General features: G+C 48.1%; 1 protein-coding gene and 1 long non-coding RNA gene across 3 annotated transcripts; one reads left to right on the top strand and one right to left on the bottom strand.

Moving 5' to 3' along the window:
- Positions 1-241: 241 nt before the first annotated feature.
- LOC129044617 (uncharacterized) lies at positions 242-6346 on the top strand. The gene is made up of 3 exons (XR_008504718.1): positions 242-867; positions 1780-3109; positions 5863-6346. It is a non-coding gene; the product is annotated as an uncharacterized LOC129044617 (long non-coding RNA).
- Positions 6296-17673, bottom strand: LOC129044606 (putative spermatogenesis-associated protein 31C2). Of its 2 annotated transcripts, none has more exons than XM_054502614.1 (4): positions 17436-17673; positions 10579-10690; positions 9953-10013; positions 6296-9696 (listed from the first exon to the last, which is right to left on the bottom strand). In XM_054502614.1, the coding sequence occupies exons 1-4, from the start codon at positions 17664-17666 to the stop codon at positions 6588-6590; spliced, it is 3513 nt and encodes a 1170-aa protein (XP_054358589.1). In that variant the 5' UTR covers positions 17667-17673; the 3' UTR covers positions 6296-6587. The 2 variants fall into 2 exon arrangements, with proteins under 2 accessions (XP_054358589.1, XP_054358588.1); XM_054502613.1 differs by lacking the exon at positions 17436-17673 and adding an exon at positions 11795-12030 and having other exon boundaries at positions 6298-9696.
- Positions 17674-18586: the final 913 nt, after the last annotated feature.

Genomic DNA, 18586 nt, shown 5'->3' with positions numbered 1-18586 from the left:
TTTTCAAAAAGTCACACAGGAATTGATAGTGTTGAATGACTAGATACTCCACTGTGGACTGTTCCCAGTTCAAGGATACTTTCTACAGCAGAATAATAACACTAGCAAAGAGCTAGTGCCAGCTATTGGTGGTAGGACAAGGATGGTTTTGTTCTCAAGTGAAACTCAGCTGAATGTAGAATTGTGTAGGAATCAGTTAATATGGTGATGGAACAGAAAGAGTAGCAAACATGAACTAAATCATGCTATGAATGCCTACACTACCATTGTAACTTTTGGAAGAATGATACCACTTATTTTATCGCTTTTTGAAGGATGAATATTTTAGTATATATGCTGTAGACCTCAAACCCTGTGAAGAGTCTCAAAGAAGCTGGCTGGATAAAGCCTGCTGTGGATGTCTTTATATTCCAAGGTCGGTGATGCAGTTTGAATATGTGTCCCCACCAAATCTCATGTTGAATTATATTTCCTAATGTTGAAGGTGGATCCTGGTCTAAGGTGATTGAATCCTGAAGGCAAATTTCTCATGAATGGTTTAGTACAATCCTCTTGCTACTGTCCTCACAATCATGAGTGACTTCTCATGAGACCTAGTCATTGAAAACTGTATGTCACCTCCCTACTCTGCGTGTTTTCCTCTTGCCATGTGAGACAACTCTCTCTCTCTTCACCTTGCACAAAGATTGAAAGATTTCTGAGGCCTCCCAGAAGCAGAAGCCAATGCTTCTGTCTACACTGTCTACCCTGCAGAACCATGAGCCAATTAAACCTCTTTTTCAAAATGAATCATACAGAAAATGGCAAATGAGGACTGGAGTGTTGCTATAAAGATACCTGAAAATGTGGAAGCAGCTTTGGAACTAGGTAATGGACAGAGGTTGGAAGAGTTTGGAGGGCTCAAAAGAAGACAGATAGATGAGAAAATGTTTGCACCATCTTAGACTGGTTAAATGGTTGTGACAAAAATCCTGACAGAAACATGGACATTGAAGGCCAGGCTGAGGAGGTCTCAGATAGAAATAAGAAGCTTTCTGGGAAATGTCTTCCTTTTGGATATGGAAAGCTTACAGCTTACACAATGCCTGTACCATCATTGTACCTTAGAAGCAGTGAACTTGCTTTTTATTTCAGAGGCTCATAGGAAAAAGAGACTGTAGCCTTGACTCAGATGAGACTTTGGACTTTGTAACTTTGAGTTAGTGCTGAAATGAGTTAAGACTCATGCTGGCAAGGCATGATTGTATTTTGCAATGTGAGAAGGACATGACGTTCGTGGGGTCAGGGACAGAATAATAGGGTTTGTCTCTATGTCCCTATCAAAACTCATGTGGAACTACACTCCCTAACATTAGAGGTGGGGCCCAGGTGGAAAAAAATTTAGTCATAAAATGGTGTGGGAAGATCCTTCATGAATGATAAAGCACTGGGAGTGGGGAGTCGCCTGCTGAGAGGCACAGCCTCATAGACAAACTCTACTAGGGCAGTGCACCTGTGGCTTTGCAAGTTTTACCCCCACAGCTGCTCTCATGGACTCGGCTAGTGTTGAGTGCCTGTAGCTTTTCCACACTGAGGGTGCAAGCTGTTGGTGGGTCTATGAATCCGGCTCTGCCTCTGCAGCAGGCGTCTGCCTGGAAACGGTGGGAGGTGGAGGTGGGTGTGGGGGGGTGGATCCTTCACCAGTGGTTAAGCACCATCTTCTTGATGCTGACCTTGTGATACGGAGTTCTGATGAGATCTGGTTGTATAACAGGGTGTGGGACCTCTTTCCTTTCTCAGTCTTGCTTCTACTCCTGCCATATGAAGCATCTCCTTGCCCATTGGACTTCTGGTATGATTGGGAGGCTTCCTGAGTCCTCCTAGAAGCAGAAGCCAGTATGCTTCCTTTACAGCCTGCAGAACCGTGAGTCAATTACGCCTCTTTTCTTTATGATTATACACAAAATTAGTGCTGTGAAGTGGAGCTATGAAATGCCTTCAAGGCCTTTTCCCCCATCGTCTTGGCAACCAACACTCAGCTTCTTTTCCTGCAAATATCTGAAGCCTTTGTGAATTTTCCCCCTGAAAATGGACTTTTCTTCTTTTACCACATTACCAGGCTGTGACAAAGATATCCTGAGAATGTAGAAGCAGGTTCAGAAGTGGGTAAAAGACAGAGGTTGGGAGAGTTGAGAACGCTTAGAAGACAGCAAGATGAGGAAAAGTTTGGACCACTGAAAAGAATTGTTAAATACTTGTGATCAGAAGGCTGACAGAAAGATGGACAGTGAAGGCCAGACTTAAAAGGTCTCAGATGAAAATGAAGAATTTCCTGTGAACAGGAGCCACAGTTACATTTGATTGGCCTTAACAAATAACATGGCTGCATGGTGACCCTGCCCTGGAGATCTGTGAAACTATGAACTTGGGGGTGAAAATTTAGGATGTATCTGATGGAATGAACATGTAGGCAGCATAGCTCCAGAGGTGTCCTGTCCACGTCAAACAGCCTGTGTTCTTATGTGCGACCTAAGAAATGACCTCAAGTTGCAACTTCTATTTAAATGAGAAGCACAGCTCAAAAGTTTGAAAAATTTGCAGCCTAGCCAAATGGTCAAAAAGAAAAGCTGATTTTCAGGAGGAAAATTAGGGAACATTTAGAGTATTTGCATAAAAAAGAGCCCAGTGCAAATAGCCAAGTCAATGGGGAAAAGGCCTTGAAGGCATTTCAGAGACCTTTGCAGCAACCCTTGCTGTCACAGGCCCTGAGGCCTAGAAGAGAAAAATGGTTTCCTGGGCCAGCTCCATGGCCTCCCTGCTGTGTGCATCCTCAGGACACTGCTGCCTGCATCTGTGCAGCTCCAGCTCCAGCCATGGCTGAAAGATGCACAGGTACAGCTTGGGTCACTGCTTCAGAGGCGGCTCCAAGCCTTGATGCCTTCCACATAGTGTTAAGCCAGCAAGTGCACAGAGCAAGAGACTAGAGGCTTGGGAGCCTGCGTCTAGACTCCAGAAGATGTACAGAGAAGCCTGGGTGTCCAGGCAGAAGCCTTTCCAAGAGGCAGAGCCTCATGGAAACCTTTACTAAGGTAGCAAAGAATGGACATATTGGATTGAAGCCCTCACACAGGTAGGCACCGTTCTCCAAGCCCCAGATTCATAGACCCACCAACAGCTTACCCCCTCTGTGTGGAAAAGCTACAGGCACTCAACAGCAGCTCTGTCCATGAGGTCAGCAGTGGGGACTGATCACTGCAAACCCACAGGTTCATATCTGCCCAAAGCCTTGGGAACCCAGCCCTCACACCCCTGTGCCATGGATGTGGGACAAGGATTCCAAAAGGATGATTTTGGAGCTGTAGGATTGAATGACTGGCCTGCTGCATTTTGGACGTTCATGTATCCTATGAGTCCCATCAGTGTTTGTTTTTCTTTTGGCAATTTTTCTTCTATTGGCTGGCAATGCTTACCCATTGCCTGTACAATCATTGTACCTTGGAAGTAGTTAACTTGCTTTATAATTCAGAGGCTCATGGGCAGAAGGGACTGTATCCTTGTCTCAGATAAAACTTTGGGCTTTGGACATTTGCTGGAATGAGTTAAGATTTGGGGGACTGTAGGGAAGGCATCACTCTATTTTGCAATGTGAGAAAGACATGAGATTTGAGTGGGCAGGGACAGAATAATATGACTTGGCTCTGTGTCCCACTGATGTGGAATTGTAATGGGAAATGTTAAAGGTGGGGGCTGGTGGAAGGTGATTTAATCATGGTGGAGAGTGGAGGTTGGAAGGTGGGGGTGGCAGGGAGAATTGGGGGGAATTATGGTGGCATTGGGGGTGAAAGACAGGGGTGGGGGCAGATCCTTCACAAATGGTTAAACACCATCTCCTTAATGCTGTCCTTCTGATAGTTCTCTTCATAATTTTGTAGCTGTGAGATTGAATACTGGTCTGCTGGGTTTTGGATGTGCATTGGGCCTGTGGTCCCATTTGTGTTATTTTTCTGGGAAATTTCTTCCCTTTGGATTAAGAAAGCTTACCCAATGCCTGTACCATCATTGTACCTTGAAAGAAAAGAACTCCGTGTTAACTTCAGGGACTCATAGGCAGAAGATACCGTAGCCTTGTCTCGGATGAGACTTTGAACTTTTTATAGTTGAGTTAATGCTGGAATGAGTTAAGGCTTTTGGAAACTTTTGAAAAGTCATGATTGTATTTTACCCTGTGAGAAGGACCTGAGATTCGGAAGGGTCAAGGTCGGAATAATATGGTTTGGCTGCGTTTCACTAGAAAAACTCATGTGTAATTGTAATCCCAAATTTTGGTGGTGAAGCCTGGCAGGAGGTGATTTAATCATGGATGGTCAGTGAGGTCCTGGTCAGTAAGGTCCTGGTCAGTAGGGTCCTGGTCACTGTGGGCCTGGCAGCAGGGCCTGGTTAGTGGGGCATGGTCATGGGGTTCTAATCAGTGAGGGTGTGGTCAGGGAGGACCTGATGTGCGGGATCTGGTCAGCAGGGACCTGGTGCGGGGACTGCTGAGCACTGCTGGGAGATGTCAGGTGCAATGCACGTTATCAAAGGCCCTGTGGACAGCTCAGATGGGCCAGTGGTGCCCAAAGGCCCAGTCAAAAGTGGGTGTTTGGATGGACCTGGGAGATCTTGCTCAGAGATTTTTACAGAATGGACGCAAAGGAAGGGCCAGAGTGGCCGGTGAGATGGTCACAGTCTATGGGCTGCACAGGATGGAGAAAGCCAGGGAACAGGCAGGGTGGGCAGCTGGGGTGCAGGGAGAGGCAGGTGCATGCTGGGAGGTCAGACCTTCTCAGTGCTGTGGGGGCGTCAGGTGGGGTGGGCTCCAGGTGCACCCTCAGTGCACTGCGCAGGTCTTGGCCCAGGCTCCTTGGACCCTGGCCGAGTGATGTGGTCACTCCCTGGGGGACTGCTGTCGGGCCCTGGCCACCCACCCTGGGCAGCACTGTCTCATCTCAGGACTGGACTTTCTCAGATCCTGCAGAGGGCACAGCCTCCAGTGCAGGAGGGGCAGCCCCTTGGTGCAGCCTGAGCTCTCCATGGGCCTGGAACATCCCCTGCCAGCCCTGCGCTCCCTCTTCTCCCATGTCCCGCTTTTCCAGTGTCAGCCAGCAGGGAGGCCCCGTCCTCCCTTCTCTATGTGTACCTGGGCTGAAATTTGCAGCGCATTGGGACAGGGATGGTGCTTCCCTCAGGCCCATTTAGGGAGGGGACTGGCTCCCAGCCTGGCACAGGTCCTCAGCTCTGCCTTGGTTGCCTGAGAGTGAGATGGTTCAGTCAGTGCCCTGAAGGTAAATGTAAGAGACTGTCCTTGCTGTGTGGGAGGCTGGTCTAGGGATGGAGGACTTAACAGGTCCTCCCAGTCTGTCAGGCCTAGACAGCACTGTCCTGTCTCAGGACTTAGAAAGTCCAGTCCTGAGATGGGACGGTGTTGCCCAGGGTGGCTGGAGCCTGACAGCAGTCCCCCAGGGAGTGACCACATCACCCAGGTGGGGTCCAGGGAGCCTGGCCTGAGACCTGCCCAGTGCATTGAGGGTATACCTGGAGCCCACTTCACCTGATACCCCCACAGCCCTTGCAGGGTCTGACCTCCCAGCAGGATCATTCACTCATCTGGGTCAGGGGAGTTCACCGCCCTCAGCAGCCTCCATGAAGGCCGCCCCCCACCTACACATGCACAGAGCTGGAAGTTCTGTCCCCACCGCCACTCCAGAGTGCAAGGAAGGGAGAGGCAGTGGGATGGGGACTCTGTGCTTCGCATGTTGGCTGAGCTAAGAGGGCCCATCTCCATCCCAGCCTTTGTCAGGGAGAGGAGGGGCTTCCCAGGGGCAGACATTATCTATTCTCCACCAGGATACCCAGGGTGAAGACTTCTCCCACTTCTGAACTCAGGGTCCAGCACTGCCCCACCCAAACTTCCACTATTTTGTGACACATGAAGATACTCGGCTGTGGCACTTCCTGGAGCCTGCATGGAGATGTTCAGCCCTGTGACATCTCTGCAAACCTTCTCCCTACAGCTGCATAAAGTTTGAGGTGGACAGTAGTAGTGGAAAGATGGCTTGAACCTTATTTCAGAGTGGGATCTTCATAGGTTTTTCTCATCTTGTTTTTAGAATTTTTTCTTGTTTGTGTAAAGACGGTATTATGGAAATGTAAGGTTCAGTGAAGGAACTCAGGATGAAGATGGGCTTACAGCACCACTGTCAGCATCCCTCTATGTCCTGTCACTTCTAGAAACCAAGCCCACACCAAGCACGGCACAAATAAAAAACATCACCCTTTTATGAATAAAAAACCATATATATTGTGGAATATTAAATGTTCTGCGTGTACTAACATGAGAGAAAATACTTTTTCTCTACATAGAGTGAATTTTTTCTTGGGGACTTGTTTTTCTCTAGGGAAGGCTAAAAAAGAATTTGTGACTGAGCAAATTAGAAACCTCCCCGAAGAAGACAGTGCCTTGGACAGTGGTGATGGTGGCTGGAGGCACTGGGTATCTTCGGCCAGTGCTGAGGGGGACTGACTGGGGATACAGCTTTCTTAGGGACCAAGAGTTGGGGATGTCACAGGCCTCATTGCTCATTGTTGCACTGGACACTTTTCAATGGCTGCTGACCTCTGATTTGCCTGTCTCTGTTGGAACAACTCTGGCTCTTGAGAGTGGCTTGTTGACTGCTGGCTGCATAGCTCAGCATTCTGCTGTGTTTTGAGTAGAAGGGCTGCCTGTGGTTGCAGGGAAATCCACAGACTGGGGCTTGAAACTGCTGTTGGTGCTGATTTACCTTCGAGGCATGGCGCGCATGGCAAAGTGACATTTTCTCCTCCAGTATCTGTCCAACTGCTGTCATGAGCCGCTGAGCTTCAGCACTGCTGCTGTACTTGCATGATCGGTTTTTTACTGTTTTTTGGCTCTCGGCAGTGACTGGTGCTGGCTTCCTTTTTTTCTTTGAAAAAATGCTCTGAAAAAATTGCTTGATGTTTTCTCCAAAGTGGCTTATTGAAGGAGGCTGTTTCTTTGATGGCAGTAGCTGGACGCCTTCATTCTGATGGGTGTCTTCTGTCTTCCTGCCCGGGGTAAGTTGAGGAGTCCTCAATCCTTGAAACATTTCTTCATGTTTTTCAAAGTTGGGCTTCCTAGGGTTCTCCCTCTTGTGAGTAGGAGGAAACATCAGGCTTTGGCTCTTGCATGAGCTTTGACAGTTTGGATTCCTGGGCTCCTTGTGCCCCAGGTTGCTCCTTCTGGCTGCCATGAGGTCACGTAGCTCCTGGGAAGCCCGCATGTTCCCAGTAGGCATGCTCTGGAGATGGCCCTGGGGCACTTGAGAAGCCAAATTCTCTGAAGCATGGGGCAGAACAGATGCTTGCCTATCTGGAAGGAGCACAACAGCGGTGGAAACTTGAGGCTGGGTCTCTGACTTCGTGGCCATTCCAGGCTCAAATTCACTAACAACCTCCTCCATAAGACACAGCTTTCTTGGATCTTGGGAGACAGACATTCTAGGGAGTACAGAGATTTTGCTGGCCCCTGGAGCCTCAAAACCACGCACATCCTCACTTGTGGCTTGGAGGTTTGCCATCATACAGGTTGCCAAGGGGACTCTGGGTTGTGGCACTGCCTCCCTGGTCTCTCCAGCCCTTGAAGATTGGGCTCCTAAGCTCCTGCTCTGCTGGGTGCTTCCTGTGAGACTGTATATGAGGGGCTTAGATGGCCACCTGCCCTCCTGTCCAGCTGTAGGAGCCTTCAAGGACCCATGATCATTCCAAGATGGGATCCCTCGCGGGGCCCTCTGGAACTGCTTACATGCAGGTGAGGAGGCCTGAAGCCTCTCTGGCATGTGAACAGATGCTTTGGTCAGCACCTGCTTTCTCAGACTTGCCATTGGTGGCTCTCTAAGGAACGTGGCCACCTCAACTTTTGAGCCAGCCCCAGATTCACAGGTGGCTGAGGAGGGACCGGCAAGCTGTATCAGGGACAAGGATGAAACCTTTTCCAGTTTAAAGCACTGAATGGGCTTGAGGACCCTGAGGGGTAGACTCCACCTGTGTTTGGCCCAAAACCTCACTATATGGGCTCCCAGCACCTGCTGAGTACATGGCTCAAGGAAGGAAAGCACCTGGGCTGTGTTCACACAGGCTTTCCCACTTTTCAGGGCTGCTAGATTGCTGGTTTTCACGTGGGTGTCAGACACGGGAAAAGCCTGGTTGACAGCAAGCCAGGATTGATGCACACTCACAGGGATCAAGCCCTCATTGGTCTGGCCCAACTTCCTGCCCATGTGGGCTTTCAGGATGTTTTCTGTATGATTCCTCTCTGTGCATCTTAATAAATCACTTCCCGAGTCACTCCTCAAGGGCTTCCTCAAGTTCCTTTCTGACTCCTCAGAGGTCACCCCCAGAACCTTCCCTGGGAAGCTTTCCATGCCCCGAGATAGATTTTGCAGGGTCTCACCCAGAATTTGCCCCAGATGTGGGCACGGGTCCCTCTCTAGCTGGAACTTCACCTTCTGTTCCTCCTTGCTGCTTTCGCCTGTGGACATGGAGGACTGCCAGGGTCTGGGTTTGCCCTTGGTCTGACTTGTCCCTGGTGATTTGTCCTGAAGCTGCATCAGATCCAGAGACTCCTGGATCCTTCCACGTTGCCCCACGTGTTGCTCCAGTTGTCTCCGGAGTTCAGGACTGACTGGAAAGTTCTCAGGCAGAATGGATGTCAATGTTTCCTGGGGAAGGTTAGGAGTGGAGACACTAAAGATGTCCTGAGATTTTTGGACACTACAGGGTAAAGCCAACCCACCTTCTAGTTGTTTCCTCAACAAAGGCCATTCAGGGTGCTGAGTTTCCGGTAGGGAGAGAGCTTGCACTTTATTCTGCGATGCAGGGCAAGCTACTCCAGTGTTCTTGATCGGGGATGGAAAAGCAGGAGATAGGACTGGGAAAGAGGATTGAAGATGGGCCTGAGCCTCGGCCTGAGCCATAGGTGTGGGCCGGAATTGGGGTGTGGATGAAATAAAGGGTTGGGACTCAGGCCCCAGATGGGACAGGGGCTGGGCCAGGAAAAGCAGTGGGGACATTGTAGTCTCCCTTTGGTGGGAAAGATGATCTTGCTGGACTGAGTTGAAGACGCACCAGGTTCTGGTAGTCTCCTGACACCAGAAGGCAGAAACTTGACTGTTTGAGCCGCCAAGGCCTGAGATGGCTGGGACAGAAGCCGCCAGATCCTCACGTGGAGACAAGCTTTGAGGGACAGCGCCTAGTGGAAGTGCCACTGAGTCACAGTGAGATGGAGTTATCAGAGTGGAGTCCTGCAGGGGAGGAGCAGTGAAGCCTTTTGGAGGAGGCGGAGAGCAGGCCAGAGGATCAGGGGTGTGTGGTGGGTGAGGGAAAAGTGCAGGTGGCTCGGGTGAGGTGTGTTCTAGGAGAAGGGAAGGTTCTGGTGGCTGGGAGGCACTTAGAGAGGAGACTGAGGTGGTCATTGGGCCTGGTGATGGGGTGGAGGCCAGATCTTCAGGATGCTTGGTTTGAGGATCCAGGGAAGCTAACGGGGAGAGAATGGGAGCCGCATCTTCCATAGGCTCATGAGAGGACCGGGAGGCTCCATCAGGTGCTCTTTTGCCCACCTCACCTGGGGGGTCTGGACCGGAGAGCTGACCAAAGTCACCTTTGTCAAGGTGTGGCCCCAGGAGGCTGCAGGAGACAGGAGGCACAAGCTGCAGCCAGGAGCAGGTGGGTTCGGAGGGCAGAGTGGGCGCTCGGGCCACAGCCCCTCCACCACCCCACACCCTGACCGCCCAATTCTCCTGCTACCCCTCGCCCCAGGGCTTTACTTCCAACCCTCTGTCCCCCTGGTCTCCCCATCCCAGGTCAGCTCCAGGCTGCCTATGGCCCTGGGGTCGCATCCCAGCCCTGGTAGGAAGGATGCAGGGAAGGGGAAGTGCCTCACCTCTGCAGTTGTGAAAGCAGGTCCCAAGTCTCCTCCAGGCCTCTCGGGCACTCTCTACAAGCTGGAAATCAGACCAGGTTAGGGCAGTGAGGAAGGGGCCTGGGATCTCACAGGAGGATGAGTGTATGTTTCTTTAGGGAAGACCATGAGGAATTAGACCCTGGAACCCACCCATCTGTGTCCAAAACCACATGGCCCCGATGGTAATAGCAAGGCATGGAGGAAAGGGCTTTGTCATTCACAAAGGGCTTCTACACACAGGCCCCCCACCCCCATAGTCCTCACAACTGCCCTGTGGGGAGAAAGGACTGGGGTGGTCTCAAAGAGGAATCAGCCTTAGCAGAGTTGAACAGCTGTTCCCAGGGAGCGGGAGGCCCCCTCACCCCCCTCCGCATCCAGGCAGGCATTGGTCTCCCCAGGACACACACACTAATCCCTGCTGGGTAACGCTCAGTCCTTGGCCCACCATGGCTTCATTCCGTCATGGAATCTGAGAAGGACCCGGGGTTCTGATTTCCTTCCTGGGAGCACCCACCTCAGGCTTCTTCAACTGACTTCTTCAGAGTCAGTTCCCTCCGGGACAGACGAGATGAAATTAACTCTAGTGTGCCCTGGTAGAGCCTTACCTCTCAGACTGTGGTTTTTCATCCTGCCTCTGGGCCTCCCCCTCCGCCGTACTGGACACTGGGAGACACGATGACGCGGGGAGACACGATGACGCGGGGAGACAAGATGACGCTGGGAGACAAGAAATGGCGAGGAGCTAGGACCGGCTCTCTCTCTCCGCCCCCAGCCCAGCCGCAGCACTCTGCACTCATGAACCGCATGGTTCTCTCTGTCTTGCTCAGGGAGCTCTGTGTGCTTCCTCCCATTCACGTTTAAATGGATGATAAACTGCTTTTCTTCTTAGAAAAACAGGAAGAGGGGGCCGGGCGCGGTGGCTCACGCCTATAATCCGAGCACTTTGTGAGGCCGAGGCGGGTGGATCACCTGAGGTCAGGAGTTTGAGACCAGCCTGGCCATGGTGGAACCCTGTCTCTACTAAAAATACAAAAATTAGCCAGGTGTGGTGGCGGGCGCCTGTAATCCCCAGCTACTCAGGACGTTAAGACAGGAGAATAGCTTGAACTCTGGAAGCAAAGGTTGCAGTGAGCCGATATCGCTCCATTTCACTGCAGCCTGCGCAACAGAGACAGACTCCGTCTCAAAAAATAAAATAAAATAAATAAAAATAACACACACACACACAGAGGGATTTTCAATATGAGGTCCACCATGGACGCCATCAGTCCCTGTTCCTCTGTTCTTGGAACACCCAGGCTCAGGCCCGCAGGCACCACTAAGCTGTCAGGTAGGATTCTGCTTCTCAGGAGACAAGAGGAGACGCCGGGCCCGGTGGGAGGAGGCCCTCGGGGGCCCAGCACAGGTCCCATATCACCCCACACAGAGGAGGCTGGGCCCCGAGCCACCTGCCCCAGGAAGGGGCTGATGAGCCAGGGCTCAGGGCCTGGCCTCGGACAGAGACCTCCCCTGTCTCATGACCAGAGACCTCCCCGGTCTCATGACTGTTCCTGGCCGCTGAGCCCACGGGTTTGTTTGATTTTGTCTTCACGCCTCCTGCGCTCCCCAACAGATGGACTGAGGGCTTGGGATAGAAATCCCTGTACACAATCTACCCCTACCAACCCCTGGCTGCCCTGCCTCTCCCTGGAAGCATGATGTTCTGGTCTCTCCTGAGACTTCCCATCGCGGAAGTCTCTCCACTGGATTTGGAAAAGTGAACTAATAATAAAAAGAAAGGAGAGAATCAAGCTCTGTGGGTCTGGACTGAGGGCTCCTTACCTTTCTCTTCCTAGGCAAGGGTGAGGGTGGGTCCTCACAACGGAGGTAAGATAAGTAGGGGAGTAATAGGAAGAAGAACCCCAGGGCGAACACCAAGGTGAGGAAGATATCCAACACCCATGGTGTGGAGCTGGGGGCGTTTAGCGATGAGGCACTAAGTAATTTTAGAGGAAAGGGAAGATTCTCCATGTGAATAGGCACATTGCTTTCAAGCAACTGAGCTCTGGGCATCCCCGTGGAGACTAGGGACTGGGGCCCAGGCCTGCATCACAGAGCTGGGGCCTTCACATCACAAAGGGCCCCTTTGTTGGGGAGGGGCAGTAAGAGGGGGAGGCCGAAGCACAGCCCCTCCCTACCCCCCAAGCCGGGGATCCCTCCACCCGCCCACCTTCCAGATCCCTCCTTCCCCCTAAGTTTTGTCAGTGATAGAACTCAGCCAATTTTCGATTCTTTCTCCCTGGAACACAGATATTACCTGGTTCCTTTTATCTGTTGGAGTCAGTGGCTTGAGGTTACCTATTTTATGGCCTTTGAAAATCTGAAGTTGACTCTGAAATTTTGGCTATGTACCAGGGATTTTTATTCTCAGAATCTCATTTGTCCTCAACTCCAGCTTTCCCACACAATGTTTTTGTCTTATATCAATCCAGGGACAAAATGTAAAGTTGTTTTACTCTTATTTAGTTTTGCAAATTTTGAATAGTAAGTTTTAAAAAATTATTTCTATCTCACTTTCCTTTTTTTTTTTTTAATTAATTAATTTATTTTTTTGAGATGGAGGCTCTCTCTGTTGCCCAGGCTGGAGTGCAATAGCCTGATCTTGGCTCACTGCAAGCTCCACCTCCCGGGTTCAAGCCATTCTCCTGCCTCAGCCTCCCGAGTAGCTGGGACTACAGGCATCCGCCGCCACCACGCCTGACTAATTTCTTTTTGTATTTTTAGTAGAGACGGGGTTTCACCGTGTTTACCAGGATGGTCTTGATCTCCTGACCTCATGATCCACCGGCCTTGGCCTCCCAAAGTGCTGGGATTACAGGCGTGAGCCACTGCACCCAGCCTTCTATCTCACTTTCAATCAAAGAGACCTACCCACATACAATTGAGATTTTTTTTATTTTTTTAAATTTTATTTATGTACTTAGGTATTTATTTTAAGTTCCAGAGTACATGTGCAGGACATGCAGTTTTCCTTTTTTTTTTTGAAATGGAGTCTTACTCTGTTGCCAGGCTGGAGTACAGTGGTGCGATCTTGGCTCACTGCAACCTCTGCCTCCTGGGTTCAAGCAATTCTCCTCCTTCAGCCTCCCAAGTAGCTGGGACTGCAGGCATGCACCACCACGCCCAGCTACTTTTTGTATTTTTAGTTGAGACAGGGTTTCACCATGTTGGTCAGGATGATCTCGATCTCTTGACCTCATGATCCACCAGCCTTGGCCTCCCAAAGTGCTGGGATTACAGACGTGAGCCACGGCGCCTGGCTGGATTACAACATTTAATATTGTTAAGATGGCAATACTTTCCACAGCAATTTGCAGGTTCAATGCAATCCCTATTTAAATTCTAATTTTTTTTTGCAGAAATTGCAAAATGTATCCTAACATTTATAAGGAGTGTTAAGGAAGTCCAAATAGCCTGAACAATCTGGAATAAGAAGAATAAAGTTGGACTCATGCTTCCTGATTTCAAAACTTACTTTAAGGCTATAGCAATCAAAACAGCATGGTACACAGTGTGGCATAAAGACAGATATATATGTAATCCCAGCACTTTGGGAGGCCAAGGTGGGCAGATCACTTGAGGTCAGGAGTTTGAGACCAGCCTGGCCAACATGGTGAAACTCCGTCTCTACTAAAAATACAAAAATTAGCTGGGCATGGTGACACGTGCCTCTCTAGTCTCAGCTACTCAGGCGGCTGAGGCAGAAGAATCGCTTGAACCCAGGAAGTGGAGGTTGCAGTGAGCCAAGATCATGCCACTGCATTCCAGCCTGGGTGACAGAGTGAGACTCTGTCTCAAAAAAAAAAAAAAAAAAGGAAGACAGATATCAGACATATAAATCAAAAGAACAGAATAGAGGGCCCAGAAATAAACCCTTGTACATATGTTCAAATGATTTTCAACCAGGGTGCCAAGTCCATGTGGAAGGACAATCTTTTCCACAAATGGTGTTGAGAAAGCTGGGTACATTGTATCTGTATGTAAAGAGTGACGTTGGGCCCTTACGTATACTATATACATAAACTAACTCAAACTGGATCAAAGGCCTAAACATAAGACTTTAAACTATAAAGGTCTTGAAAAAGCATAAAAGAAAAGTTTTTTGACTTCGGTTTGGCAATGATTATTGGATCAAAGGCACCAAAAGCACAGGCAATAAAAGAATATATAGATTTCATCAAAATAAAAATACTTCGTGCATCAAAGGACACTATCAATAGAGTGAAAGGCAACTCATGGATTGCAACAAAATGTTTGCAGATCATACACACTGATACAAGATTAATATCGAGAATATATAAAGAACTGCCAAAACTTGACAACAAAAGATACAAACAAGATGATTCAAAAATGGGCAAAAGATTTGAACAGATATTTCTTCAAAGAACATACACAAATGCACAAGATGCTCCACATTACTAATCTTTAGGGAAATTTAATTCAAAACCACAATAAGATATCATTTCACATCCATTATAATGTATATTATCCAAAAAAAAATAAGCAACAAGTGTTAATGAGGATGTGGAGAAATTGGAACACTTGTGCATTCTGGTGGGAATGTAAAATAGTGAAGCTGGTGTGAAAAACTATTTGGTAGTTCCCCAAAAATTTAAAAATCAAATTACCATATGATCCAGCAATTCCACTTCTAGATAGGTATATACCGCCAAAGAATTGAAAGCAGGAACTCAAACTATTACTAGCACATCAATGTTTATAGCAGCATTTCACAATAACCAGAAGGTAGAAATAACCCAAATGTCCATCCACGGTGCGTGGATTAACAAAAGGAGGTATATAAATACTAGGGAACATTACTCAGCCTTAGAGAGGAATAAAGTTCTGATACATGCTACGATATCAACAAATCTTGAAGAAGTTGTGGCGAATGAAATAAGCCAGATACAGAAAGAGAAATACTGTGTAATTCTACTTATATGAGGTACCTAGGGTAGTCAAAATGCAGAGACAAAGCATAATGTTGGTTGCCAGGTTTGGGTGTACAAGGAATGGGGAATTACTGCTTAATAGGTATAGATTCAGTTGGGAACATGAAAAAATTCCGTTGGGAAGATGAAGAAAAAAATGTCTGGGATGCAGATGGTGGTGATGGTTTTACAACAATGTTAACGTATTAGACTTAACACCACTGAACTGCACACTTTAAAATGGCCGGAATAGTAAGTTTTCTTATGTATATTTTACTTCAGTAAGAAAGCCAGAATTATTAATGCCCCAAATAGGGAGATGAAGTAGAGGGTGCCTCGCATGTTAACCAAAATGATCTCTCTTTTAAACCAAAATGATCTCTCTTTTAGACAAAGAGGATAAACATTTTCTTATGAGGGTTTTTTATTTGTTTGTTTGTTTTTGTTATGTCGAACCTCTTTAAAATGTTTACAAAATGTTGAAGTTCATACAATGGGATAATTTTTTCAGTCAATTTTTTGTTTGCATACCATGTTTGCAACTTCTTGCTTTAGGCCATCAAGAAAAATGTCCAAGGGGCACTGAAACTGTCAACATTGGGAGCTAATTTCGAATATTGTCTAAAGGTGTTGTTTAGGGAGGTCGTTTCTCATATTTTACATTAGCTTTAGCTAAATAATATTTTAAGGATGCAATATTTGAGTCCAAATTGTGCTTGAGGTCTCCTCATACCCATTAAATAGACTACTCAATGGTAGGAATATTTTGATATTGTTGTTTTAAGGTGCCTCTTAAATGGACAATCGCTGCTCTCTTAGCTATAATTCACAGTTATTACACTGGAACGCTGCTGATGTGGTGGTAAGGCATTGTAGAAGGAAAGCAGTGTGTAATTTTATGTTTACATATCCATTTTCTAGTGGGCCTGAGTCCCTGGGCTCTGACCTTCAGAAGAATTTCTTGGCCATTTTTTTTAACCCTTTATGTGAGACAGGAAGTCTAGTGTGGGCTGAGTTGTGTAATTGCCCTTCCCCTGGGTCTGTTAAGTATTTCCTTTTGAGGACAGGTCTTTCTTAAACAGAGCCCTATGTTCTAGTTGTATGTCAAATGGTAACTTTCCCCTCTCTCCCTGCCAGGTTCACGAAGGAATTTATTTTCTGTTCACAATGAGCACCTGGTGGGGCTCCTGGAGGTAACACTCATGTAAGTGTGGGAGAATTCAGGCTGTTTACATATGGGAGCGGAACCAGATCTTTTAATGTGCTTATTTCTGTTGACCTAAAAGAAAGAGGCTGGGCTGGGCACTGTGGCTCACACCTGTAATCCCAGCACTTTGGGAGGCCAAGGCAGGAGGATTGCTTGAGGCCAGGAATTCAAGACCAGCCTGGGCAACATAGTGAGACCTCCATCACTACAAAAACCAAAATTAATTAGCCGGGCATGGTAGTGCATGCTGTAGTCCTAGCTAATTGGGAAACTGAGGTGAGAGGATCACTTGATCCCAGGAGTTTAAGGTTACAGTGAACTTTGATTGTACCACTGCACTCTAGTCTTCCAGTCTGAGCCACAGAGCAAGATCCTGTCTCTTCAAAAACAACAACAACAACAACAACAACAACAACAAAGGAAAGTGAGGACAGCTGCCCAAAAGACTCAGACCCAAGAAACCCTGGATAGGAACTCTATATGGCCTTTATTAAAAACAAAAAAGGGAGACGAGTGGGCTGATACAAAGCGATTTGTCAGGAATTCTCATTGGTTATAGAAATAACATTGGCGGGGGGGCGTGGTGGCTCACGCCTGTAATCCCAGCACTTTGGGAGGCTGAGGTGGGCAGATCACGAGGTCAGGAGATCGAGACCATCCTAGCTAACATGGTGAAACCCCGTCTCTACTAAAAATACAAAAAATTAGCCGGGCGTGGTGGCGGGAGCCTGTAGTTCCAGCTACTCGGGAGGCTGAGGCAGGAGAATGGCATGAACCCGGGAAGTGGAGTTTGCAGTGAGCCAAGATCGCGCCACTGCACTCCAGCCTGGGAGACAGAGTGAGACTCTTGTCTCAAAAAAGAAAAAAGAAAAAAGAAATAACATTAATTAGTGATTGGCTATACATTGTTAAGCTCTAGAATGTGGGTTACCATGTCCAGTATGGCATTATTAGGCTAATTTATAGCTACTTGTGGCAATAGCAAGCAGTTCCAAGAGATGAATACATAGCTCAAAATGACTGCTATCTCTTTTTGGTTTGGTTTTGCCTTGACGCCTCCTGCGCTCCCCAACAGATGGACTGAGAGCTTGGGATGGAAATCCCGGTACACGATCTATCCCTACCAACCCCTGGCTGCCCTGCCTCTCCCTGGAAGGATGATGTTCTGGTCTCTCCTGAGACTTCCCATCGCGGAAGTCTCTCCACTGGATTTGGAAAGGTGAAACTAATAATAAAACAAAAGGAGAGAATCAAGCTCTGTGGGTCCGGACTGAGGGCTCCTTACCTTTCTCTTCCCAGGCAATGGTGAGGGTGGGTCGTCACAACGGAGGTAAGACAAGTAGGGGAGTAATAGGAAGAAGAACCCCAGGGCGAACACCAAGGTGAGGAAGATATCCAACACCCATGGTGTGGAGCTGGGGGCGTTTAGCGATGAGGCACTAAGTAATTTTAGAGGAAAGGGAAGATTCTCCATGTGAATAGGCACATTGCTTTCAAGCAACTGAGCTCTGGGCATCCCCGTGGAGACTAGGGACTGGGGCCCAGGCCTGCATCACAGAGCTGGGGCCTTCACATCACAAAGGGCCCCTTTGTTGGGGAGGGGCAGTAAGAGGGGGAGGCCGAAGCACAGCCCCTCCCTACCCCCCAAGCCGGGGATCCCTCCACTCTCCCACCTTCCAGATCCCTCCTTCCCCCTAAGTTTTGTCAGTGATAGAACTCAGCCAATTTTCGATTCTTTCTCCCTGGAACACAGATATTACCTGGTTCCTTTTATCTGTTGGAATCGGTGGTTTCAGGTTACCTATTTTATGGCCTTTGAAAATCTGAAGTTGACTCTGAAATTTTGGCTATGTACCAGGGATTTTTATTTTCAGAATCTCGTTCGTCCACAACTCGAGCTTTCCCACACAATGTTTTTGTCTTATATCAATCCAGGGACAAAATGTAAATTTCTTTTACTCTTAGTTTTGCAAATTTTGAATAGTAAGCTTTAAAAAATTATTTCTATCTCACTTTCCTTTTTGTTTTTTGAGACGGAGTCTCTCTCTGTCGCCCAGGCTGGAGTGCAGTGGCATGATCTTGGCTCACTGCAAGCTCTGCCTCCCGGGTTCCAGCCATTCTCCTGTCTCAGCCTCCCGAGTAGCTGGGACTACAGGTGTTCATCGCCACCACGCCCGGCTAATTTCTTTTTGTATTTTTAGTAGAGACAGGGTTTCACTGTGTTAGCCAGGATGGTCTTGATCTCCTGACCTCGTGATCCACCCGCCTCTGCCTCCCAAAGTGCTGGGATTACAGGCGTGAGCCACTACGCCCGGCCTTCTATCTCACTTTCAATCAAAGGGACCTACCCACATACAATTAGGATTTTTTAAAAAACTTCTATTTACGTACTTATGTATTTATTTTAAGTTCCAGGGTACATGTGCAGGACGTGCA

This window comes from Pongo pygmaeus, chromosome 13 (assembly GCF_028885625.2).
Source record: "Pongo pygmaeus isolate AG05252 chromosome 13, NHGRI_mPonPyg2-v2.0_pri, whole genome shotgun sequence".
In the NCBI taxonomy this organism is placed as follows: Eukaryota; Metazoa; Chordata; class Mammalia; order Primates; family Hominidae; genus Pongo; species Pongo pygmaeus.
Note: the sequence above shows the minus strand (reverse complement) of the source record. Positions and strands in the feature narration are given on the sequence as shown.

Coding starts and splice junctions, on each gene's coding strand:
- LOC129044606 (XM_054502614.1), bottom strand. CDS start 17,666: ATGCCCAGAGCTCAGTTGCTTGAAAGCAATGTGCCTATTCACATGGAG. Junction 10,014..10,578: donor GAAAAACCACAGTCTGAGAG/GTAAGGCTCTAC, acceptor TCTGATTTCCAG/CTTGTAGAGAGTGCCCGAGA. Junction 9,697..9,952: donor CTGCTTTCACAACTGCAGAG/GTGAGGCACTTC, acceptor TGTCTCCTGCAG/CCTCCTGGGGCCACACCTTG.